The sequence below is a fragment of the Tachysurus vachellii genome, chromosome 25, assembly GCF_030014155.1.
Source record: "Tachysurus vachellii isolate PV-2020 chromosome 25, HZAU_Pvac_v1, whole genome shotgun sequence".
In the NCBI taxonomy this organism is placed as follows: domain Eukaryota; kingdom Metazoa; phylum Chordata; class Actinopteri; order Siluriformes; family Bagridae; genus Tachysurus; species Tachysurus vachellii.
The window spans coordinates 14,361,969-14,389,866 of NC_083484.1; the positions used below are offsets into that span (position 1 = coordinate 14,361,969).

Genomic DNA, 27,898 nt, shown 5'->3' on the forward strand with positions numbered 1-27,898 from the left:
TGAAAGTGTCTCTCCATTTATCACCTGCAGCCGTTGCTGGTGTTCCTGTTATTAAGGGCACTAAACAAAAGAGGGCACACAGCTCTAAAGAGCATGGTGTACAGGATGGCTCACAGCTGGCAGGGAAAAGCAGGCGTGCCTCGTGCCAGATGATCCCTCACTTCTCTTCTCTCCAGCCTCAGCAGCACACATTTGTTTGTCAGAATGCCAGTCGGTGATGAATATTAATGCGCAGAGGTGACAGAGATGAATAATGGTGGAAGGAGAAAGGCGAATTAGCTGAAGTCAGATTGGCACTGGGCCAGGAACAGGAATAAAAGGTGGAGGACATGTAGGGTCAGAGGTCATTGGTGCAGGGCTAACATGAATATTTAGGGCTTTTACAAACCTAAAACCTAAAACATTATTGATTCTGGTTGAATTTATCTTAGGGGCTTTTTACACCTGGTCACTTCATGCGTTTTCTGTGAACAGATAGCTATCCGATGGTAAAAAGACTAAATGGTCTAAATGCCCTCCGAAACGTTTTCCAGACGGATATAAATCCGATCATTCAAACCACTTCAGGAGGTGGTCTGGGACGCATTTCAGATGAAACTGGACAGGTGTAAATGAATGTGGTTGTTCAAGCCACATACGTCAGCGCTATACTCCTCCCAAACAGAAGTACGTCACTCGCAGGTGATCTTTCACCCAGGTGTCTCGTTGGGTCTTAAAATGCGCTGCTGCCGCCAGCGAAAATGCAGCAAACAGTAAATGCTGTTTTTTGTAGCATAACCGTCGTAACGAGTTTTTTTGTCTTCTTTTTAATTGCGTTCTGAAAACAACATACACCAAAGCGTGTTCCATTTCAATTACCCCGGAAATGAGGTCAAATATATTAGCCTTTTGGGCGGGAGTAGAAAGATCGGATCGATATCCGATTCGCCGAGACGCATTTATGTGGCCTGATGTAAACGGAACAGTTTTAACAAATCAGATAGCTATCGGATCAGAGAAAACACATGAAGTGAAGTTAGCCATAGTCTAATGAATGAATGATCTCTGCAGACCAAACCATAGATCATTGGATGTAAAACTGGGTTAGGGTTAGACTCCACCAACCTCAATGCTGAGCTCAGTTGCATAATGTGCAAAACCTTCTATTCTGTAAAGAATATGGCCTCCAAATGCCGATCCATTCTTGTGGGGGCTGAGCTTTGTTGACTAAACAGCTGTGATGCTGAACGTTTACGTGGATTTGCACAAAACTAACAACTTCCCTGACAAGTTCTGAGACAGCCAGCAATGTCCAAAGCAATGTCCAAAGCAAAAGCTGAATTTTGGTGTGCTGCACTGGTCCTCCAGGTTTCTTCAAAAGCAGCTATAAGAAATCATTATTAGCATTTTGGCTATCGAGGGTCACTTTATTGTTTTGTATTGTCTTAATGTAACTTGAACACTGAGGTTGATATTTTTTGTAGCTTGCTCAGACCCACGGATTTTTATTGTTGTTGATAAAACGATGACTGAAGCCTACTAAAGGTTTGAACTCATCTTTACTTTCTTCTCCTTCTACTTCTAGATAATAATGGATAAAAAGTCATAGGTCAGAGGTCACCAGTAGAGGATTGGCTTGTCCTCAGGTGGTCGTCAATGGAACGATGAAAAGAACTTGTATAGGTTTTTCAGATCAAACATCAATCTAGTGAAGCACAGCAAAGTGAACTGACATTTCATTCGTTCAAATAAAAATGGAGGTACAACCAAGCAGAATTAAAATCAAACGTGGAAGACCGATGACCTTGGCACCTCTCCTCACACACGTTCCTCTCATCACAGTTCCTGCCAGTGTCTCCTCTGTTATATATCACTACTGGCTACTTTCTCTGGAGGCACACTGCATGTGGCCTGACTTTTCCAGACTTCTCTGCCAACCAGTTCTGAAGTCAATATCCGATCTTTTACTGGTTTTGGAAACGTCTCGAGCTGTTCGTTTACTGGAACTGAAACCGTTTGCTGAAAGCATTTGAAAGTGATAGCTCAGTGGTTATATCATAAGGTTGTGAGTTCAAATCCCAAGACCACCAAGCTACCACTGCTGGGCCCTTGAGCAATGCCGATAAACCTCAATGAGATAAAAGTAACTTGCTCTGGATAAAAGTGTCTGCCAAATGCAGTAAATGTTTACAATTACCAGAATGAAACATGTGATATACTTTATATAGACAGATAAAGCAGCAAAATTTCAGAAAGTTGGGGGAAGAGCAACGCATATCGTCGCTGTCGGGCGGAAACCTCGTATGTCCAAATTTGGTCAATTTCATATTTTTTCACATATCGATGCTATTGGTCAGTCCCCACGTGGGTCTGTTATTTTTACAAGTTATTAACCAATCTAAAGTCTTGAAAATAGCTTGAGCGCAAATCTCATAACTCCATTGGACACTTCAACTGTCCACCTCTTCCTCACTCCGTGGGAGAGCTTCGCGGCATATTTCTCCTTAATAAGAGTCGCAACGAATCAACACGTCTTCTGAGGTAAATGTCTTCAAAACACTGGGCTCAAAGAAAAAAAAATCTTGAGCCCCCGCTAGTTCTGGTGCTCGTCTGAGGACAGGAATTTAGCGCAAGACAATCCACTGCAACGCGGACTAAACCCTGTGCACTGCAGATAAGGTAGGCCGTTTTTTTTAATTTCCTGAAAAATAACGGTTTTGGAGATACGAGGATAGACAGCCACGATATACAGTAATTGCAATAGTTAAATACATGCAATCGATTAAACATTTTTAATTTTTTTTTTTTTTTAACAAATTCAGTACAATGAGTTCTTGTGAAAATGTCAAACTGTGCACGAGCACGGTCTGTGATTAGGTGAACTCAGCTCTGAAACATTTTAACAGTTTCTTGGCTCATTTTCTGCAACGTCTGAAATGTTCTTCTGTCACCGGCGAAGCAAAACGTCAAGACAGTTTTTCTCCAGAATGATTACCATAATGATGCAAACATCAGATGCGTGCCATCGCGTGTAACTGTAGAGTTTGTAATCTACAGTCCAAGAACCCTGAACGTGGAGATATGATACTTCTAAACATTTCAACATACTTTACAGTCGGTAAATATTTTTTATTGATTATTTTATTTAATTAAAAAGCAATGAATTTATTTAATTAAAATTAGCAATGAATTCTTGGCTAATTTATTAAGCTAATTTACACCATAAAATATAGAAATATATAAATGAACTAAATTTGAAAATATATATTTTTTATATATTTAATCTTTATTATTTGTTACGGTATCCAATAGATTTTTTTTTGCAATGTAAATCTATCTATCTATCTATCTATCTATCTATCTATCTATCTATCTATCTATCTATCTATCCATTCATCCATCCATAACACCTCAGGTTGAAATATATGATTTATTCTTTTTTTCTCACTGAGGAAATAAAAAAATTATTTCTAGGGAAGCTCAGAACACTTAAGTGGAATGAGATGGTGTGTGTATAAACAAAATGTGTGTGTGTGTGTGTGTGTGTGTGTGTGTGTGCTTTCTAGTTCCACTGCGATGCACAAAGGACAGTGAGGTTGCTGCTATAGATTAGAAGATGAGTCAGCAGCCGTCTGTGTTCTGTGTTTTGTGTGTGTGTGTGTGTGTGTGTATGTGTGTGTGGTGTGTGTGTCAGAGAGATGTGCCTATAGCCCTGTCGCCATTCCTCAGTTCCACTCCAGTGCCGCAGGAAATGTACCCTGATATTAGCTATTAAAGAGCAGATTGTCAAGGGAGCCACGCCAGCTCTGACAGCTGTACAATACAGAGCAAGAGAGAGAGAGAGAGAAAAAGAGAGAAGGAGAGAGAAAGGGAAGGAGAAAAATGGAGAATAATGTGAAAGATAAAGAGAGGTTTCGATTGAGAGTGAGAGAAGACGTGAGGAGCAACGTTCAGCTTGTTCAGTCATCAGCACCAGTGAAGCTGACATCCCTCCAAACACACAAGAACACCAAGCGCTGGATTGGAAAAAGTCCTTACACACACACACACACACACACACACACACAACGGCTTGGCAAAACTGATGGCACGGCTGCAAGTAATACATGTCTAATAATACACGACTGAGAGAAAGAAAGCATTTAAACAAATATGTTTACATTTTAACATCATTTACAGACATTTCTGAATTTGTTTCTAATGACAGGTGGAAGAGAAAGAAAGAAAGAAAGAAAGAAAGAAAGAAAGAAAGAAAGAAAGAAAGAAAGAAAGAAAGAAAGAAAGAAAGAAAGAAGCTAAAAAATGATGAATAAAGAACTGGATAGATGGATGGATGAATGGATGGATGGATGGATGGATGGATGGATGGACAGACGGATGATTATGGATATATATTAACACACATGCTTGAATAAGTTTCTAATGGATGAATAGATGGATTGATGGAAAGAAGAAAGGAAGGAAGGAAGGAAGGAAGGAAGGAAGGAAGAATGATGGCCGTCTGTAGAATCACACATCCTTGACTATGTTTTTGAATGCAGGTGGAAGTCTGTATTAGAAACTGAGGGAAATGGAAAAGCGATAAAATCACCTTCTTGAACACTTATTACACAGGAAGCAGAACTTCCTGGGACTGACTGCACGGCAGCACATATTGGGCCCCTAATCATTTTAATTAAAGGTATTAATCCAGCATCACGGAGGAAACATAATCAGAACTCTGGGGAATCGTGGAGTACTCGGCATACTAACGAGGACGGAGGAGATTTTAATACGACGTACTGTAATTAAAGCAATGAGATTGGCAGCTTGCTCTTTTTCCTAAAAGGACAGTGAGGATAAAGTTGTAAATGAAGCAGGTCAGAGGACCGGTGTGTCTCACTGTCTCATTCAGCTCTGTCCTTCATCCTGTGTGTGTGTTCTGGAGATGACTGGGAGATTGATCGCAGTCATTATAGACTTTAATGAGGAGGAGCGAGTTCTTTCACTCACTCGTGCTCTTTTTCTCTTCACTTCTGCGCTGTTTCAGGTCAGTGTGGATCTGCAGATTATGGATTAGCATCAGAGTGACAGAGAATCATCAAGGCTGCCCTCGTCCTCGCGCTGCAGCCCTTAATCACTTGTTTTCAAAGGCAGAACGGCTCACTAATTGATTTATAGAAGAAGCTTGCTCAAGTAGAGCCGGTCTTATTACGCAAGAGCACCTGCGATGTCCTTTTTTTCCAGCTACTTGGGTCTGTGTCAGTCTATCTTTTGTGAAAGTGCAGATGATGGAGATAATTAGGCTAAAATAAGGAACATCTAAGTAAGTTTGTTGTTATGTCTGAACAGTTAATTATACTTCACATATTACAGGTTCGTCAGTATGAGCTTGAGTCATTCTGACGTTTACATTTACATTTACAGCATTTAGCAGACACCCTTATCCAGAGCGACTTATATTTTATATCATTTTTATACAACTGAGCAATTGATGGTTAAGGGCCTTGCTCAGGGGCCCAGCAGTGGCAGCTTGGTGGACATAGGAATCAAACTCACAACCTTCCGATTGGTAGCCCATGTGGTGGGATGTGGTAGCTCAGTGTTTATGGCGTTCGACTACTGATCAGAAGGTCATTGGTTCAAATCCCAGGTCCACCAAGTTGCCCCCGAACAAGGCCCTATTTAACCCTCAATTGCTCAGGTGTACAAACTGAAATAAAAATGTAAATCACTCTGGATAAGAGTGTCTGCTAAATGCTGTAAATGTAAGTGTAGCCCAAAACCTTAACCACTAGGCTCCAGGTTCTCCGGTTTCCTTCCACTTAACCAAAACATGCTGGAAGGTGGATCGGCCACTCTGGATTATTCCTAGATTTAAATCATGCATGCAGAATTCATGATCTGGGATACACTCCAGCCATAAGTGTTGACCAGAACTGCTGAAAATGGTAAAGCATGATTTTCCACAGCCGTTTGAACCTAAGTTCTTTTAAATCTTTCTAGATTTTTCTCAAGGATTCTTCTTCCCTTAACGTACTTGTTCCCTTAACATTCTTCTTGTTCCAGTTTTTGTAAGCTTCAAAGTTGCTTTTGACTTATGTCTGCATTTCAGATTTACAATTCCTGTCTGTTCTTTGACCTCTGCTGAAGTTTGACTGTAATTTACATATATGACTCACTACAAACATTCCGATTGTCCAGAAATTCCTGTAGCTCTTATTTGTGAGATGTTGCTGGAAATAAAAAGAGTGACAGTTGGCTTAGATGGAAATTCTAACTTTTACTGCGTAAATTAAAACAAAGGATGCAAGACAACAAACAACAGAAAGTCAAGGGCTTATATAAAGGCTAGTTAAAACAAAGAAATCTTCCAAAACAAAAAAATAAGAGGAAATATATCAAAAGCCACGTGTCGTAAAACCAAAAAAGAGCTACATAGCTACAAAACACAAAACATAATAAAATAGGAGCCAGAGAAATTCCAGGCAAGCCTAGTGTTGCTGGACCAAGAGTCCCTGATCAGACAATCAAGACCTCATTGATATCAATCATAAATTATAACGGAACACTGGAATTTGGAAAACATTCAAGGCACAAAGTTTCTTTTGCCTGATGTCTGTCTTGATTTTGGCTACCAAGTGTTTCATTTAGCTGACTGTTTATGTGTAATAACTGCTAGATCATTCTAGAAAAATTGCTGATGTATGGAATACATAAAACACTATATAGTATCAGGGTACAACTCAGATTCTTTGAATTAATTAAATTAGAAGAAATAGCCTTTATTTCAGGGGGCACGGTGGCTTAGTGGTTAGCACGTTCGCCTCACACCTCCAGGGTCGGGGTTCGATTCCCGCCTCCACCTTGTGTGTGTGGAGTTTGCATGTTCTCCCCGTGCCTCGGGGATTTCCTCCGGGTACTCCAGTTTCCTCCACCGGTTCAAAGACATGCATGGTAGGTTGATCGGCATCTCTGGAAAAATTGTCCGTAGTGTGTGATTGCGTGAGTGAATGAGAGTGTGTGTGTGCCCTGCGATGGGTTGGCACTCCGTCCAGGGTGTATCCTGCCTTGATGCCCGATGACGCCTGAGATAGGCACAGGCTCCCCGTGACCCGAGGTAGTTCGGATAAGCGGTAGAAGATGAATGAATGAAATAGCCTTTATTTCATCTCATATAAAATATTGAATGATGAAATACTTTTCTTTATGTACATATCCAAGCTTGAAGCCAGTGTCAGCCCTGATACAATGCATTTGTAGTATAGAGGGTTAAGGACCTTGCTCAAAAACTCAACAGTGGCAGCTTGGCAGCGATAGGGCTTGAAATCCTGATCAGTAACCCACGGCCTTAACCACTGCGTCACCGCTCAGCGCCAAGTTAGATTGCTAGTCTATGCTTTAAGTGAATACCACCACCTGTTTTACAGCACATTATTTTCTGATGTTGGGAACCAGGGCATTCCTTGGTATCAAAGGTCAGGAAAGGTTGACCTGATCTCAGATGCTGATCTGTCCTGCCTGCAAAGGAGTGTCTGGCATTTGAGAGGACATTATGAGAGGCAAAGCAAATTGAAGTGTGGCCTGTTACTTGTATTGACCTGAGTGGGTTTTTAAAAGGTTAAAAAAGATCAGCCATTGATCCCCCTGACCTCATTAATTAAAAATGAGCAGAATGGCCTTCAACCTTCTGGGTTCTGCTGGTTTATACGGCTTAAAACTCTCTTACTGTCGCGGTGAGGCAAAGCCGAGTGAGTGAGGATCCAAATGCAGTTACAATCTTTTATTAATCCAAAACAAGAAACAGGCAAACAGACGGGCAGGCAAGCCAAGGCAGAACACTGAGCAGACAGGAAACAGGAACATAGACACAAACATTCAACAACATCCAACACCAGGGAAGTGAACAGAGTAGATATAACAAACAGGAACCAATCACAATGCAGAGACAATCAGAGGGGGGGGGGGGGGGATAGAGTGCAATTAGTGTCCATGGTAAGAAATGAGTGGGCGGAGCAAACAATTAACAGCAAGGCAGACAGCAGACAGAAACAGGGCAAAACACAGACAGACTCATTACACTCACTCATTTTCTACCACTTTATCCGAACTACCTCAGGTCACAGGGTCATCGGGCATCAAGGCAGGATACACCCTGGACAGAGTGCCAACCCATCGCAGGGCACACACACACTCTCATTCACTCACGTAGTCACACACTACAGACAATTTTCCAGAGGTGCCAATCAACCTACCATGCATGTCTTTGGACCGGGGGAGGAAACCGGAGTACCCGGAGGAAACCCCCGAGGCACGGGGAGAACATGCAAACTCCACACACACAAGGCGGAGGTGGGAATCGAACCCCCAACCCTGGAGGTGTGAGGCGAACGTGCTAACCACTAAGCCACCGTGCCACCCAGGCTTAAACCTGACAAGTTTATAAAAGTAAAGAACCTATATTTATGTCATTCCTAGAATGCTGAATTAAACAATGGAAAGTTACTAAAAAAGCTTTGCTGACATGGTTTATTTCATGCCAGAGCTTGACAACTTAATTCCAAGGATCTACTGTATGCCCATCAACAATATGCAGTGTAATAGAGCTGTACTCTCTAGTGTAGCCCCATCCCAGTATAGCTGATGCTGCAGTGTGTTGTGACTATGTACTTGTTTTTAGCTGCATCTCCTGGCATTGATGAAAAAGCTCTATCAGCTGTTCCCATTCAACTCTTACTCTCCACCAGGAAACAAAGGCATAGAGCTGATGGAGTAGAATCGGTTTTATACTAAAATCTCTCAAGCTTCTCATGTAGCTCTTAGTCACTATGTATAACAGGGTTGGTATAAGCACATGGTGCCCACTAGTCAGTGAAGAGGCACAAGAACACCTGTGCTTTTTATAGTCAAAGTCAATGACGCACTTTAACAACAGAGCAGAAGTCCCAGTTACTGCTAACAAATTGTCCGGCTAATCACCAGTGGCTAAGGTAGTGCAACTAACTGGGCCGTGGGAACACTCGAGATTAGTGATGCGTAGTTTTAGATTGATTTGTCCTTCTAAGATTACTCTTTTGGGTGAACAAATGGTGCATGATGTGACACGGACAAGGACAAATTTTGACCTTCCCCCAAGTAAGACATCAAAAACCGTCATTTTCAAAAAAATTTTAGTTTTGCATTTGAGTGATGAAGATATGAAAAAGGTAAGGGAAGCTTATGGCTACCAGTTCAACCTCGCTCACGATTTCACTATTCACAGCAATTAACAAGCTGTTTTACAGTATATTCCTACAAGATTCACACCATTGGCCGTCTGTCTTCTACACATGTATAGCTGATATTTTTTAGGTAATATAACAAATAAGGAAGAGCACCAGTGCCCTGCTCCTCTTAAAGATCACACAGCAGAGTTGAAAGATAAAAAAGAAAGCCACTTAATGGCTCGCCAAAATAGAAAGACATAATTCAGTATCGATTGAGTCCTGAGATGGAGAGAGTGGATGCTGCCTCTGTGTTATGTCTGCACAAAAAGTGCATGGTCTCATGGGATATCGATCACTGCTACACTGCCAACCCCAGGAACTCATTCTAAGAGAAGGGAACCAATGGCAGTTTATCTTGACTGTAATTAATTTCACTGTCAACCTCATTAGGTTATATTGACGGCCTTATCAAGCTTGATATTTGACGCGACCATTTTCGAAGAGCCATGGGGCCGTTACTGAATATCTCACAATCAAGAATAAGAGAGAAGTGTAAAGACCTAACTTCTAATAATAATGTGGAAAAACATCTTAATGGGATAGTAGACTATATTGAAGGTGACTAGACTAAACTGGCCAAGAGTTCAAACTCATGTCAAAAATCTGGCCAGTTTAGAGAAAGACATAGTGTTTTCGGTCCAAACTTTGGGTCTCAAGCTTCTACCCTGTTTATAAGCATATTTATTTATATATTTTCTCTTGTCACCTTATTATTGAAACAAGGCCATAAAGGGTTTCCTACCTAATAAACATTATGCACTCGGTAATATTAAATTTGTTCTCTGCATTAGTATGTTTTCACTGTTTATGTAGAGGTCAGACTACTGTGTGTTCTGGCTTGAGTTAAAAGCGCTTGTAATTTGCTGTAGCCAAAGGCAGTAATCTCAGACACATTATGCAAAAATGCTCTCAACAGTAGCTGTGTGTCAGAGGTTTACTTTCAGTTAAAATCAGCTATATCATTTGGTTAATTTACTGAGATCAGCTTTCACCTGAAAGCCTAAAGGGATTGGATTTGCCATAAAAAAAAACAACATCAACCCTCAAACAGAAGTCTGCTTAAATCTTTAACTAGTCGTTTAAAATGACACGCTATAACTGCATTATTTCTTTTTAGGCCTATTCTGTAATGAACCGAGGTGCCTTATTTATAACCTTATATTACCATCTGCATAGCTACCAGCATTTCTGTCTTCTAGGGTACATGCAGAAAAATCTGAGTAAATACTGAGCATTAATGACTTTTGGTTTATCAATTACATTTAGGAGGGGCAAAAAGCAAGTACGGTGTAATGTACTGTAAATAAAGGCAGAACGCGAGCACAAAAGTCATAGTGAAGTCAAAGGAAGTATTAAATAGACAAATAGGTGTCTACACTCACTCTCTCTCACTCATTTTCTACCGCTTATCCGAACTACCTCGGGTCACGGGGAGCCTGTGCCTATCTCAGGCGTCATCGGGCATCAAGACAAGATACACCCTGGATGGAGTGCCAACCCATCACAGGACACACACACTCTCATTCACTCACGCAATCACACACTACGGACAATTTTCCAGAGATGCCAATCAACCTACCATGCATGTCTTTGGACCGGGGGAGGAAACCGGAGTACCCGGAGGAAACCTCCGAGGCACGGGGAGGCGGGAATCGAACCCCAAACCCTGGAGGTGTGAGGCGAACGTGCTAACCACTAAGCCTAGGTGTCTACAAACGAGGATAAAAAAAGAGTAAAATCTCTCAAATAGGTAAAATAATCTTGTATTTGTATTTTATTTCTATATTATTATATGAAATGCTACATAAATCTGACTATATTTAAGATACTTTTACATGGTGAAATTTCAGACAAAGATCAGACTAAGACTCAGCAGGGTATAAACAGACAAACGAATGTAGGACTAAACACAGAGCAGGTGATCACAATCAGGTAACAGGGACTAGAAATGAAGCAAAACAACACGGTAATGTAAACAAAAGCACACAATGTGAATCCAGACATAACAACATGAAGGTAGTGCTTATGGAACTGTGACATGAGGAATCCATGCCATAAGGTTATTTCACTGACCAAATGTATAATTTACCCAAGTTAACATGCATCACTTATTATACACCTCATAAACAATTTTTATATACCAATGATCAATTTAAAGCCTTTTTGTCCTAACAGCATGAGGGAATTTATACCAGGTTGTATAGAAGCGTAAGGAGATGAAGAATCACATTTGTATTCCGTTAGTACTGTGCATACTGGAAGTATTGCTAAATGAGCCCTGGTCAGTCACATTTCATAAGTTGAATGATATGTGCCTTGGAAATACGCTGGAATAACAAAATAACAAATGTTGGGTTTCACCCAGTCTCGTGGGAAGTGGTAGGAACTGGGCTGTGGTGCTGCTTGCAGAGCCAGCTTTGCACAGCTGTGCTCACGCTGTGACCATGTGTTAACATCAAAATGGTTTCAGGGTTGTAAACAATAACAAGAACGGTTATATGGCCGCTCAGATACTTACACAACTACCCAAACTGTTCTAATACATTTTCTAGCTAACCAGCAACAACAGTGTCTAATTGTAGCAGTGGTAATGACACAGTGTCAACAGATCTTTAATATACCAACTCACTCACTCTCTCTCTCACTCATTTTCTACCGCTTATCCGAACTACCTCGGGTCACGGGGAGCCTGTGCTTATCTCAGGCGTCATCGGGCATCAAGGCAGGATACACCCTGGACGGAGTGCCAACCCATCGCAGGGCACACACACACTCTCATTCACAGTATACCAACTCTCTCTCACTCACCCTCACTCATTTTCTACCGCTTATCCAATCTACTTCGGGTCACGGGGAGCCTGTGCCTATCTCAGGTGTCATCGGGCATCAAGGCAGGATACACCCTGGACGGAGTGCCAACACATTACAGGGCACACACACACACACTCTCATTCACAGTATACCAACTCATCATTGATTATTTTTCTGTAATGAGAAAACCCCCAAGTGTTTTATCCCATAATGGTTATCCCATAAAACGCTTAAGTCTTCCAATACCAATTTATATCTGGAAATCTGGAACAATTCATGGTTCCTTGATGTTCACAAGATTAACCGTTCTTTTTATCCTGCTTTCAGAAGCGATTCCTGATCCATTACACCCGGTAGTTCCTTCATCTCCAGCCAACTGTGGCTCCGGCGTGACTTCCTCGGAGGCCGAATTTACCTCAACAGAAGGACAGAGTCCAGACGTCACTCCTGGAGAAGTCCAGGACCCCGAAGCTGAGAAGGAGACAGAGGAAGAGAAAGCTTTGCGTCTTCTTTACTGCTCACTTTGCAAAGTCGCCGTCAACTCGGCATCCCAGCTCGAAGCTCACAATAGCGGTAAGAGAGAGATAGAGAGAGAGAGATCTTTCTTTACTTTTCATCACAAAGGTCATCTTGTATAATGATTCCTAGCAAATTGAGTTTGTGTGAAAAGAAATCTTGGATGTAAACAGAAAGCAGTTTAAAGGTGATGCGGGTGATGCAAAATATCCTGGACTCAAAAAGTACATTCTTTTGAATTCTTCATTTCTTATTGTCTGAATGCTATCAGATTATTTTGGGTTGAAAGCGGTGAAATGGTTTCCTCGGTGCATTATGACATGAAGATAGTACTGTAAAATGAAAAACACAAAGTATACTCTAGCTCAATATTCTCCAGACTACTGCTAAGGCAATAAGCATGGTACTTTGTAAAAAATAACAGTTACGATCTCCGCTAGAATGGAGTCATCTACTAGAAATATTTGACCATAACACAAACACACAGCAGCTGTCTTTGCGCATCATGATAGTATTAAATCACCAATAAGATTTTACCACCTAACAGCAGCATCTCAGCACTACTCAGACGCACTATTGATAGCTAATAGAATCACAGTGCAGGAAAATAGACATTGTCCCATGACATATCTCCCCAAAGATTTGAGAGCTGATTCTTCTGTGTGTTCCTAAAGATGATGACTATAACAGAATGGTGCTCTTTTTGGATTCGTTCCCCAGGCACCAAGCACAAGACCATGCTGGAAGCGCGGAACGGTAACGGCTCCATCAAGTCCTTCCCCAGGGCAGGCGTGAAAAACAAGCTACTGTCACCTAGTGTTGCATCGACAGGCTTGCAGAACAAGACATTCCACTGTGAAACATGCGACGTGCATGTCAACTCAGAGACGCAGCTCAAACAGGTCAGAAGACAATTTGAATGGAAAGTAATGTGATGGGAATAAATTAGAGAAGCCAAAATTCATTCATTCATTCATTCATTTTCTACCGCTTATCCGAACTACCTCGGGTCACGGGGAGCCTGTGCCTATCTCAGGCGTCATTGGGCAAGATACACCCTGGACGGAGTGCCAACCCATCGCAGGGCACACACACACTCTCTCATTCACTCACGCAATCACACACTACGGACAATTTTCCAGAGATGCCAATCAACCTACCATGCATGTCTTTGGACCAGGGGAGGAAACCGGAGTACCCGGAGGAAACCCCTGAGGCACGGGGAGAACATGCAAACTCTACACACACAAGGCGGAGGCGGGAATCGAACCCCCAACCCTGGAGGTGTGAGGCGAACGTGCTAACCACTAAGCCACCGTGCCCCCCAGAAGCCAAAATAATTTATGTGTTTATTTATGGAGAGAGAGAAGAAGAAGAAAGGCAGAAATCTTTTATAGAATGTGTTATACTATATTGTACATTACGTACAGCAAAATTCCTTTCTTCACATATCCCAGCTTGTTAGGAATTTAAGGTCAGAGTACAGGGTCAGCCGTGCTTGCTCGAGGGTCCAGCAGTGGCAGATTGGCAGAGCAACATCTTTGAACCCTTGACCTTCTAATCAGTAATCCACAGCAAGATACGCACAAATCCACTGGAGCTTACTAATTGCTTCAAATGCCTTTAGTAAGAGACATAATCCCAGGATTCAGTAAAACAGCTGGGATGATCAGTATTTAAAAAAAAACTTTAACGGCATCTTGCATGGAGTGTTAGGTAAAGCATAAAAGATTAGGGGGCATGCTGTTATAGGAAAAACAATCAATAACGGTATGGTGTGAAATTTGCTTGTGAGCCCGAGCCTCTGGGTCCTAAACCATTCATTCATTCTCGGGTCATGGGGAGCCTGTGCCTATCTCAGGCATCATTGGGCATCAAGGCAGGATACACCCTGGACGGAGTGCCAATCCATCGCAGGGCACACACACACACTCTCATTCACTTACACACTACGGACAATTTTCCAGAGATGCCAATCAACCTACCATGCATGTCTTTGGACCGGGGAGGAAACCGGAGTACCCGGAGGAAACCCCGAGGCACAGGGAGAACATGCAAACTCCACACACACAAGGCGGAGGCAGGAATCGAACCCCCAACCGTGGAGGTGTGAGGCGAACATGCTAACCGCTAAGCCACCGTGCCCCCCGGGTCCTAAACCATAACAGCGAATTAGCCATTTCTAAGGAACTAGATGGGGTTTGAGGTATACAGCATGTTAACAAAATGTATTACTGCATTAAAAAAACTAAATAAAAATTGTGTTATTTCTATTCATATCAAAAGGATGTAACCCAGTAACCATGTATATATATTTTCTTTCAGCACATCAGCAGCCGGCGCCATAAAGACAGAGCAGCAGGAAAACCGTCCAAGCCCAAATACAGCCCCTACACCAAGAGCCCAAAAGGACAGACCAAACAACAAATAGGAAATACAGTAAGAGCTCAACTATGCATGCAGCTAAGATAACGAACGATAAATAGAAAATGCCTTTATTTAACAATGGACCATATTTATTCATGTGTCACTGCAAATTATATTTGGTGTCACTATGAGATGTTAACACAAAGGCACAGTGGTTTTTGGCGTCACTGTAGGAGCAAAATGGTTTAGCAGATTTAGCTTATTATATACAGATGGGTGACAAATTAATGGAAAGTGGAAGCTCTGTAATGCTGTGGGAAATTCGTTGCCATTTCTGTGCTAACCCCATCCACACAGCCTGAGGGCTCACTGAGGATTAAAATTTATTCATTCATTCATCTTCTACTGCTTATCCGAACTACCTCGGGTCACGGGGAGCCTGTGCCTATCTCAGGCGTCATCGGGCATCAAGGCAGGATACACCCTGGACGGAGTGCCAACCCATTGCAGGGCACACACACACTCTCATTCACTCTCGCAATCACACACTAGGGACAATTTTCCAGAGATGCCAATCAACCTACCATGCATGTCTTTGGACCGGGGGAGGAAACCGGAATACCTGGAGGAAACCCCCGAGGCACGGGGAGAACATGCAAACTCCACACACACAAGGCAGAGGCGGGATTCGAACCCCCAACCCTGGAGGTGTGAGGCGAACGTGCTAACCACTAAGCCACCGTGCCCCCCAGGATTAAAATGATCAAATGTAAATCATATGCTGTGGCCCTCACACTGACCAGATCTAAACCAAGTTTACACTAATGCGAGATTTAGACACATTCTCCACCATCCTCATCAAAACTAAAGGAATATCATTTGGATAAATATTTCTCCATTTCTTGTACTTTTCCGGAGACAGTCGGTGCCAAGGCACAGCTGTTCTGGTAGTTTTTTAACGACTTAACACCTTATTAACACACTTTAGGTTGGATTTTCTTTTAATTTGTCACACAACTGTATTTTTGTAGTGTACTTTCCTTTGAAAATGACTGATTGAAGCTCACTGGAATGAACTAACTGTCCTGATTTATTAGCTCTGTTTGTAGATAGTGACTGTTATGAGGTTTTGTTATTTTTGGCTAACAGACGGCTAAAACTTTGCTAGCTACAGACAGGTTTTCAAACAGCTGTAATTCATAGTCAATAACCGATGAAACTATTTGCCAACAAATTGTCTGCCAAGTTGCATTCATATGAATATACTGGAAGAAATTATACCTGAGTTGAAGCCCCAAACCAAAAGGAGTGCTTGGCCATCCGTTGCTTTCTGGCTTCCAGTTCTTTCCAGGATACTGTGTTCTCAGCTGCTAACACTGACTGTATATAACAGTTCCCAAATGACCAGGATGCGTATAATGAAATTAACTATGGATTTTTTTCAGCATAGTTTCCAAACAGACTCGGACTTCAGTTAATTCCACCAGAAAAAGAGATCCAAAACCTCTCAGTAACAAACTTCATTGCTGTAATGAATGGATATGCCTGTTTATTTGCTGAGAGAAAGGTGTACACAAAACAGCAGTTAGGTTAATAAACAGGCTTAATGGTTCACTTGCTGTATGTTTATTAGGTTGGATGCTGTGTTTATGTGTATGAATATTGTCAGAATTATCTTTTCTTAGAATTTCCAGCACAAATGGCTACCGATGAGGCTGGAAAGATCACTTTTCTTAGTAAATCCAGCCTCATGTACTGTATATAAACATTTAATTATTTAAGTACCACTAAATTCGGTGAGCTTTTAAACTTTGTCAGCACATAAGGAACTTTCCTGCATTCACTATGGCTCTTCAGCTCAAATCACAGCTGTTGGTTATACGAGCTAAGAGAGCAGGGTGAGTCAGTTCGCCACCTGTGTGTAAAGCCTGGCTGAGTCGGACTTGCATAATCTACTGTTCCCAAGGACTAATCATGGGTCACCATTATTCCTAGGGAACCAATTATTGAGTCACTGATCTCAGTTATTCCCGATGACCAATAACTGATTACCAAAAACCAGTCGCTGATTGTCATTGTCAATAACCAATGGCTCATCAACATTTTCCCCATGAACAATCTCTGATCACTTTTGTTTCCATTGACAATTCACTGATCACCAATGTACACAACAACCAATCACTGATCAACATCATTGTCTATGACCAATGACTCATCACATCAATCTTTCACTGAACACCACTGTTTTCAATGACCAATTATTGAGCACCATCATACCCAATCCCTGATTAAAACAGCATATGATTTACATTTGATCATTTTAATCCTGGGGGGCACGGTGGCTTAGTGGTTAGCACGTTTGCCTCACACCTCCAGGGTTGGGGGTTCGAATCCCACCTCCGCCTTGTGTGTGTGGAGTTTGCATGTTCTCCCCGTGCCTCGGGGGTTTCCTCCGGGTACTCCGGTTTCCTCCCCCGGTCCAAAGACATGCATGGTAGGTTGATTGGCATCTCTGGAAAATTGTCCGTAGTGTGTGATTGCATGAGTGAATGAGAGTGTGTGTGTGTGTGCCCTGCGATGGGTTGGCACTCCGTCCAGGGTGTATCCTGCCTTGATGCCCGATGACGCCTGAGATAGGCACAGGGTCCCCGTGACTCGAGGTAGTTCGGATAAGCGATAGAAAATGAGTGAGTGAGAGTGAAGATGACTTATTTCTGTTAGAAATGTTATCTATTATTTATTCTGTTGAAACTTCTAAAATTTTGTTCTAAAAGTAACATGTTTTGAAATGCAAATGTAAACTGTTTCAGCATGCATTAGCTATTTTCCCTTGAAAACACTGGTTAGTAAAGGAACTTGATGGTGTGCCACAAGGGCCAATTCTGGGTCAAAACCTTCCCCCTTCACACACCTGAGATCTTTTGAAACCAAAGCAAGTAAAGATGACTTAAATTTAACACTATATTTTCTGACACGTTCTCTCTCTCCATCTCTGCCTCTCTACCCAGCCAGTGAAGCTGCCTCTGAGTAAGGACATGGGCCAGCCTCTGACCACCACAATAGTGCCCTCCCATCTGGCAGCCGTTGCTGCGGCGGCCGCCGCCACCTTCCCACTTCGCACCAGCCATACCCCGTCTCTTTTCCAGACTCAGTCTCTCCCCACACTTCTTCGCCCTGCACCTGGGCCTATTAGGACCAGCCATGCATCGGTACTATTTGCTCCCTACTGACCTCCGAACTGTGATTCTGGATTAAGTCTGACGCACCATCTCAGCGCTAATTTAATTGTGGTTCATGTGGATTATTGCCTTTTTTGTCCATCGTCACACAAGAGTGCTGTACGGATTTGCTTCTGTGTGATACTATACCGCAATAATTAAAAAGACAAACCAGGTAACTATGCATTGTCATCACCATATGACACACTGACTCTAAGCTCTAAACAGACTTAAGGATATATTCTTTTATAATTTGGTCATCATTGCTTTTGGAAAAAAAAAAAGACGTAGGAAAAGAGAGAGGCTTAAGTATGGGAAAAGAAGTTCTACTGCTCAGCTGTTTGCACTTTAAGCCCTTCCTTCTGTGGATGTCTTCAGTGCTTTAGATCAGTAGAACGTGATTTATTCCTTCCTGTATTTTGTTTTTATTTGTACGTATGTGCATTTGGTGTCGTGCGAATGGAAAATGGAGTTGGGGAAAAAAGTGAATTACTGCTGATTTATTACCTGCTAAGCAAAGTGTGTGTGTGTTTGTGTGTGTGTGTGTGTGTGTGTGTGTGTGTGTGTACATGTTTGTACATCCCTTGAAGCTACTCATGCAAAAATCTACACAGGTCACAAAGATCGTAAAGCTTGTCTTTCTCATCTAACAATGTGAAAAAAAAAGATTTCAAATAAAGTCATACTTTGCTAACTTTTTTATACTGAACAAACATAACTACGCACTACAACTACACACACACACCAGGTTTTGATTAACTTTATTGATGAATGCTAGTTCGGGAATATTCCAACGTGTCCTGTTGCCATAACGGAATCTTTCTGTTTATTCTGGTTTCTGAAATGCTGCTATTGACAATGAGAAGAGCAAACCATTATTGAATCAATCCAACCTAATTTTGAACCACAAGAGAACAATAAACATGAATTTCATAATTTGCCCCTAAACTGAATCTGCTGCTCCTCTGTGTCTCTGGAGCTTCAGTGAGTGTAAGGCTCATTTGTCAAAATCTCACAAGTCTCCAGGTGCTGAATGAACTCAGCTGTTTGTCCTCCATGGACCTACACTTGAACTCTCTCCGTTGACATGTGTAAATTTCCCACTATGACATATCCATGCCTGAAGAAGACCGAGGGGAAAAGTCTCGCTAGCACACACTCCAATCCCAGCTGAGACGTTAGTCTGCCCGCGCAGATAGCGGGAGTTGCTGAATGGGATTACTGGCGCCGTCATGAGGCCATAACTTATTTATTAACTAATAATTACCAACATATGTATGTGGGATGGGACTCTTTTTCAGTCTGCTGTTTCAGAAAGCTGTCATTGTTCTCACACACACACACACACACACACACACACACATGCATTACGGGTTGCATCCTAGCCAGCGGTGGAGGAAACATTTCAGGTACACCAAATCACATTAAGTACTATGGCTTAAGCTTTTAATGGTATAGCAAGTTTACATATAATTTGCAAAATTCTCCAATTTTCCCAGAAGACAAGAAATAAATAATAAAATAAAGATTAACCAAGTGCTAGTTCGTTGTTCAGATAAAGGCAAAAGGTTCTCACATGCTGTGCAAAATAACCATAACAATGCATCTGTATAGGAGAGCAAGAATGACTTGCTTATCAATATTTTAATCAACAAATGAAAAATGACATTCTAATTTAAAATTTAATAAAATCTACATTCCACCTCATCGACAGCCATCAACGATATTGAACTCATCATCTCGTAAATTGCTAACTAAATTGCTAGCTGAAGCCTTTCAGTGCTATGATGCTGGAAATTTTGAGGTAACTGAGGAAAGAAGTAGGGGGCACGGTGGCTTAGTGGTTAGCACGTTCGCCTCACACCTCCAGGGTTGGGTGTTCGATTCCCGCCTCCACCTTGTGTGTGTGGAGTTTGCATGTTCTCCCCGTGCCTCGGGGGTTTCCTCCGGGTACTCCGGTTTCCTCCCCTGGTCCAAAGACATGCATGGTAGGTTGATTGGCATCTCTGGAAAATTGTCCGTAGTGTGTGATTGTGTGAGTGAATGAGAGTGTGTGTGTGTGTGCCCTGTGATGGGTTGGCACTCCGTCCAGGGTGTATCCTGCCTTGATGCCCGATGACGGCTGAGATAGGCACAGGCTCCCCGTGACCCGAGGTAGTTCGGATAAGCGGTAGAAAATGAGTGAGTGAGAGAGTGAGAGAGTGAGGAAAGAAGTTCTTGCTAAAACACTGAAACCTGAAATTTTTTAATCTGTTATAAACACTATTAAAAAACTGCACTAGCAATAAAAAAAAGCAACCTGTGATGTTAAAACACATTAGTTTCTTTTTAGCAGCTAATAAAATTAGCACCAGACTAAATGTCAGACTATCACTGATATTTAATGTGTTGGAATTTTAAAGTGTGAATATGTGACCAAAATGTGTAAAGATTACGTGTAAAAATACATACACTTTTTATGATTTCTTTTATTACCCGTAGCTGATAAATTGTACGAACTGCACTTGAAAATGAAAATTCCTCTCGCTTCTTTAACATTGATACTTACATGAAAAGCTCTCTCAAGGAGTCACAATTCAACGAGTCGTTTCAAACTCAACGCTGCATAATGACACACTCGAGCGCAAATAATTGCATTGCGGTGCATTTTTTCTCCACATACCATACAACACATTGGATTGAATCTCCTTCCTTCTTTTCAAGTGCCTGAGAGAGGATGCAGAAAAAAATGGAAAGATATATATAACAGAACTACACAGGGCGGCAGAAATTCCTCCCAAATGAACAGATGGATGGCAAATTCACACCTTCAGTCATTCTTGAGCTTCTGATCAGGAGGAATGTAGTCAGTAATTAGCATTCTGTCACAAGAGGATTGGGTTTTTCTTTGCTCATATTGCAGTCTCTGTGCTAGATAGCCTGGAGCTGTGAAAGCCTGCGGCGTACGAATCTCCTGCAGGAAATGGAGCAATTTCATGGCTCATGCTGACAGAGGTGCGCAGTCTCAATTTGACCCCCCAGTTCTCTTGGGAGTGAGTTTCTATCTGCTGAAGGAATGTGAATGACCTGATTATAAAGGTGACCCAATAGACTGCGACACTCAAACACTTAGGAAGTCTTTTTTGGAAATATTCTGGCATTTGCAAAATTAATTCAGAACATACATCCATAGCAGAGCAGTTTGCTGACTGATAGCAAACTCTAAACACCATGGAAGCATAAGCACACCCAGGTCTTCTCATGCTCCAATATAGGAAAGAGTTGGTAGAACCATCAGGCCATTATAGGTGGAACCAACTGCCATTATACAGTAGGATGAACTTTTCAGCAATCAAGGACAACTCAGGACAAGTGTTCTTAAACCTTTCTTATATCATTAAACCTTTCTTATACCATTAGAGGGATACGGGGGCGGTTCTAGGCCTTTTTTAGGGTGGCTTCAGCCCCCCTGTGTGTGATCTCAGCCACCCTAAAACTAAAAGTATAATTTTTACTTTCATAAATAAACAATAAAAATTACGTTAAAATGCTGGACATGTTGTCGACGGGAAAGAAAATTATTTATCAGTTTGATCCAACAGCGATTTTTTTTACTTTGCTTTTACACGCGTGCGTTGTAGTCTTTCAATAGTGCGTCATCAGCTGTCTGCTTTATTAGAACGGAGAAGCACAGGGACGTACAGCGTGCACGTGCAGTCAGAGCTGGAGGCGTTTATCTTTAATGTTAATCGGATGAAAGCCGCAAAGACGCAACCAAAAGCAGTGAAATGTCACTATTCTTATTACCAGAGTTGTAGCACAAACAAAATATTAATGCAAACAATCCATTCAATACTATATAAAAATAACATTTAGTCTTTGACAAGATCTTTGGTCTTTGTCTTGTGAATATTTGTTATTAATGACTGCATTCATTGGACACACTGTTTGTAGAGAATGCACACATACATGAACTGATTTGATTCAAGACTGGCATCATTACATCATGCGTAAAATTTTGGTGTCCACTTTTGCCATTTTAAATAATACCATAACTTTTGGCTTTCTATGTAGTCATATAATATATAATATAAAACTTTTCTTGTTTTAAATTCTCACTGAGGGCTAAAACCCCCTAAAGATGAAATCCTAGAACCGCCCCTGGATGGAAACATCCTGTAAGAGTATTTGGAAGAATCTATATAAGAATCTATAGATGCACAGTACCACTATTAATATGTCTGGTAGCACTGTGGAGGAAACTGTTAAAGAACCCTTGTAGGACCACTTTAGAAAGCTAGAACCAATAACCATCCATAGAGCCACAGGGGAATCAAATAGCTTTCTGCTTCGGGGATGGTGCCAAACACCCTCTCACAGTCCAACATGGCTTTTCGTTCTCCAAAACAGAGAAGAGTTATTAGGAAAACTACACTGAGAAAAGGGAAAAACATTACAGTATCATTGTATAAATAAAGGACTGTAGCCTCCTAAAAATGTTCTACTTGGAAGCCTTTCTGGAAAAAAATGTACCACATTGACATCACCATAATATCTTCTTTGGCTTGGTACATTGGTGAACCCCTTAAAGGTTTTGTGTAAAGCCCAACCTCAGATGTTTTTTGCTTTCATAACCAGCTCCATGTAAAATGTTCTAGAAAGGTCTGGCCAATAACCACACTTTGGAGAACCCAATAGAATGCATAGTATTGTCTAACTAGTGAAATTCACCAGTTGGAAGGCTTTTCTTTGTCGTGTAGAAACCCTTTAGAAGCTAGAAACAATAAACATTCATATAATCCATTGGGTTACCCATTATATGGTGAACATTTCATGAATCTAATATAGCTAAACTCTTTAAAAAAAAGTTATTCAATGGTTCATTCAATGCTTAATGCTTTTGGACCACATTGGATGACCCTAATTTCCTTCCAGAAGCTAAAGGCTCCTTTGGTTTTGCCCCAGGGGGTGAAACTCTTAAACAAGTAATGCACCTGTTTTGAAATTACTATATGATGAACGTTTCAGTAGTTGTTTCCAATGTTCTTTGGATTGCTCCTTTTGTGAAACCCTTGTGGGATGAACATTTCATTACTCTAGGATACTCTTAGTATCCTAAAAGGGTTGTACTATAGAGGTATACACAGATATTTTAAAGATTTCCTGCATTGCAAAGATCCTAAAAATTGCTATACACAATTTTTAAAGGAGGGGGGCACATCAACGTGTGCCCTGCGATGGGTTGGCACTCCGTCCAGGGTGTATCCTGCCTTGATGCCCAATGATGGCCTGAGATAGGCACAGGCTCCCCGTGACCCGAGGTAGTTCGGATAAGCGGTAGAAGATGAATGAATGAATGAATGAATGAATTTTTAAAGGAACTTTGGTTTGTCCATCTGGGCAAAAAGGTGTCACTTTTGTATAAAAGCTTCTAACTACAACTCCAATGTTAGAGCAATTAAGACCATTGAGATAATATTAAAGGAACCTTTTTTGTAGAGTACATTTTAGTCTTTAGGATTGTATAGACTTTTCATCAGGAATCTTAATCAGGATTAGAAATATTGCTGCTCAGGCTCTTAATCACTGTCGTTATTTAGTAAATGACAGTATGTGATGTGTTCAAAGACAATCATGAGAGCTAATACGGTAGGCCAAGTTTACTTTTAAGTAAGAAAAATAGAGATGATCGGTGGTGTTGACTCAGAGGAGCCATGGATCGAGTCTGGAGGGAAATGACTGTACGCTCAGTGGAAGGTAATAAATAACAGCACGAAAGGATTTCATTTCAGGTTGACTTGGAGGTAATGTAGCATGCACTCGGCAAACTGGAGTCGGGCTTCGTCATTATTAAGACCACTCATATCAATTACCTCTGAAAAATGAGCCTTGGTGAGAATTAATTTAATCCAGCTCAGGGTTTGGAGGTGCAGTTCATTGCAAGAAACTAATTATTTTCCACCTGTTGAAAGTTCTTAGAGAAAGTGGCTTATGGTTTGTTTTCTGTGCAAACACGTAACCAACGTTCCGCGTACGCTCTCAAATAAAAAGTACGAAACTGCATAACCTTTGTGGTTGTAATGGCAAGGGTATGTTTTATATTTAAGATACAACACTAAACCTGATATATCTTTAAAGATTTAATAGTACAGCACATACACCATTTCAAATATAAAGATACACAAAAGATATACAACATGGCCAAAGATATGCGAACACCCGACCCTCACCCTATCAGCTTTTTCCCCTCAAGCTGTTGTCTGAAAGATGGAAACACACATTAGTATAGAATGTTTTTGTATGCTGTAGTACAAAAGCGAGCTCTATGAAGAAAGGGTTTGTCAAGATTGGAGTGGAAGAACTCCTACACACACTCCTGACCTCAACCCCACTGAACACTTTTGGAGGTGAACTAAACGCAGACTGCACCCCGGGTCTTCTCATCCTACAACGGGGTCAGATCTTAATAATAATGAATGATGTGGAGGACACTTGATGGTACCACCCATGCAACAAGGTACTGTAGGGTTGCAATTCTACCTTGTGTAGAAATAAGGGCACCAAACTGCAGGATTCTCACCTTGCCATGTTGCCTTGGTGACACCATGTGTGTGTGTGTGTGTGTGTGTGGACTCCCACCCAAATACACAGGAACCACTAACTCCACTGCGTAACTAAATTCAGAACAGATAATATGCTGCAGAATGAAATTTTCAAAACTTTCCCTTCATCCCAAATGTAGTGGATCATATTTGACATACTTGGTGTCTGGCGTTTGCATCTTGACTTTTGCATTGGAGCTGTAAAACAAAGTCATTTCCATAAACATTTCCAAGTATATCCAGTTCTTTAGAAACGAAACGCAGTTGCACTGACGTGGTTTAGTACGCTTACCATCATCTATAAACATGAGTGATATTTACCATGCAATTAAATGCTGTAAAACTATTGGACAGCAAGCTTGGATGAACTGATTTATTTTTTTTCTTTTTGCAAACACATTACTCTAATAACTTACACTTTACTCAGAACCTGTGCCCATTGTAGCATTAAATTGCTTAAACGAGTGAGCAAGTGTACAATTATTAGAAGAAGCGTTCCTTTCCTTTCGTTCCTTTCGTTAGTTCTGAAAGTTCCAGAACTATATAATAAAGTCTGAAGTGGATGTAATGAGATTAGAGTTCCTGCTTTGCCCCGAGGATTCCACGGGAAAGGATCCAAATCTGGTTATCATTAATCTGCTAACACTGATGGCAACACTGATATGAAGCTTTGGAAGCTGATCTGTTTGAGTGGAGTGGACAGAATCAAGGTCTGAAACACAGATATACATTTATATATGTTCTTGAAGCAAGGGCTAAATCTCACTGCACCATTATCAGTTGTAGACAAGATGCAATTTCGATAACATAGGAAACTGAAAATCTAAAGAAATGATCATCTATTGATTATGAACACTGATATACAAGTCATTCGGAATGGAAACACAGCATTGTCTCCAGAACCACAACGATCACCACCATCTCACTGATTTTCTCCATCCAGAGTCAAGAGGACTGACAGTAATAAATGCAGCAGTGGGGTTATCATCTTAATGGGACTGTCAGTGACGTGTCATCTTCGTGCTCCAGGTGACAGGTGGGACGAGCGAAGCGTGCTGAGGACTTATCAGATCACAGGCAGAAAACAGGACACGATTCGAGCCGTCACTCCGTTGTTTTGATCATGAAGAGGTGCAAAATGAGCATGAGAAGAATCTGAAGGAAGGGCCGGTACAGGAATATGGTGAATCGAGCGATGTAAATAGGGTTGTGTCTCAATTGCATGTACATTTATTTTGATTTAGGGTATCTGCAAAAGCCTCAGGTTAATTTGCGCATCAAAATGCACATCCTGGTTCATGCTGATGGGATACCATGGTCTTGTTCTGGTTTGACATCATGCACAGGATTTAAATTGTCAGTTAAAAAAACCTCCTAAAACTAACAAAGCTCATGGACTGAACCAGTGTGCACAGTGCCTTTCTAAAATCTTCATAAAGTCAAGTGCTGCCATCTAGTGGGCAACAAGCAGGAAAACAACAAATTTAAACTACACTCATGTGAATCTGCTATTCTTTTTTTTTTATATTCATAGAATTTGAAGGATTTTTGCATGTTTTGGATAACGATGTGCAAATACATAAGAAATATGCCTAAAAGCACTCAAAGGGTTTGATCTGTCTGCACTGCTGGATTTTGGCCGACTTTGGTTAACCAGCTGCAAAGCTTTTATCACACTTCCCATATTTTTCATAGTTGCTAAGGAGACCGGTTGCTAAGGGGAGGTGAGTAAACAGCCAACATCCATCCAAGTGCCACTTGAGGACTTCAAAAGCAGAAGGAAAACATGGTACGCACTAAACACAGGCCTGTTGAAGTCTGAAATGAATGGTGGCTTTGCTGATGGCTGATAGCAGCCTCTTTGTTTTGTTGAACCAGTTCTTGGCTTGACTTGATTTCTGAAGTATTTCTTATGTACTTTAGTAGGGATTGTGTCACATGCTTTGATATAAATTCCACTTTTACCATCCTCGAATTCATAGTAAAGATCAGAAATACGTATGCTATCTATTCTCTGGAAGAGGAACCTGAAAGAGATTGACTTCAGTTCTGGGTAAAAGGCACTGCAAGGCTTGCCCAAGAAGATAGATGCCTCGAGCCTTCCTCTCCAGTCTGAACACTTTGAAAAATGTGTCAAAATATGTTCAGGCATGCTGTGATGGCACAGCGCACTGTGATGGCAGAGAAGTGAAAAAACGTTACCGGAAAATGCCTTGGTTATGACAGAGAACCGCAAAGGGGGAAAAAGGGTCCAATTTCTTTAAAATGGTTTATATGTTTCCTGGCAAGGCTGCTTCAGAAACCATGACCAGGGAACGTCCTGTTCAGCTGGAACAGCTCTACAGTCTAGTCAAGTGAGCTGGGGTTCCATGCTTAAATAAGCGTGGTTTTCCACATTCTCAACTCACAGATCATGGATGAAATTGGAGAGGACACCAGGCAGCAGATGGAGCTTTAGCTACTTCGCAGAAGATGCATGAACTGATGGTGGCTTTGCTAAGGACCACATTGAGGCATATTCTGATAAAGTACCATGGATTCTACAAGGACATCTTCAACTGATATCCATTCCCTCCAGAGCCTGGCCTCCAATGGCCTGTGATAACTATGACCTACAATGGCATCCCACTCCTCCAGAACCTAGCCTTCAATGGCCTGTGATCCCTGGGCCTTACAGTGGAATCCCTTGGTTAGACAGCACCCCATCAGAGTTTGGCCACTAATGGTCATCTGTGATCCTATATGCTACATCATCATCTCCAGGTTAGACACCACTCCTCCAGAGCCTAGCCTTCAATGGCATGTGATCCCTGGGCCTTACAGTGGCATCTCCAGGTTAGACACCACTCCTCCAGAACCTAACCTTCAATGGCCTGTGATCCCTGTACCCTACAATGTGTGAAACCACCCCTCCAGAGCCTGTCCTCCGTTGATCCGTGGTCCATTTGCCATACAGCTGCATTTCTAAGGTAGAACCCATTCCTCAGGAGCCTTGCCTCAAGTGGCCTGTTATCACCGTGCCCAATAACCGCATCTCCAAATGAGAAACCACACCTCCAGAGCCTTATTTTCAGAAACCTTATGGGGAACTGTTTTAGGAGTTACAAAGGACCAGACACCTGTTTGAAGATTTAACATGGTCTCTAGACCACCAGAACGAAAAGGCAAGGATTTGCAGAAT

General features: G+C 41.6%; 1 protein-coding gene across 2 annotated transcripts in view; it reads left to right on the plus strand.

The window, feature by feature from the left end:
* The window catches only part of znf385d (zinc finger protein 385D), a 67,112-nt gene extending 48,045 nt beyond the window's left edge, over positions 1-19,067 (plus strand). For both annotated transcript variants that reach the window (XM_060862239.1, XM_060862240.1), the window contains exons 5-8: positions 12,363-12,608; positions 13,272-13,453; positions 14,877-14,990; positions 17,927-19,067. In XM_060862239.1, coding sequence (XP_060718222.1) covers positions 12,363-12,608; positions 13,272-13,453; positions 14,877-14,990; positions 17,927-18,148 — 764 coding nt within the window. In that variant the 3' untranslated portion in view covers positions 18,149-19,067. The remainder of the gene's footprint in view (positions 1-12,362; positions 12,609-13,271; positions 13,454-14,876; positions 14,991-17,926) is intronic.
* Positions 19,068-27,898: the final 8,831 nt, after the last annotated feature.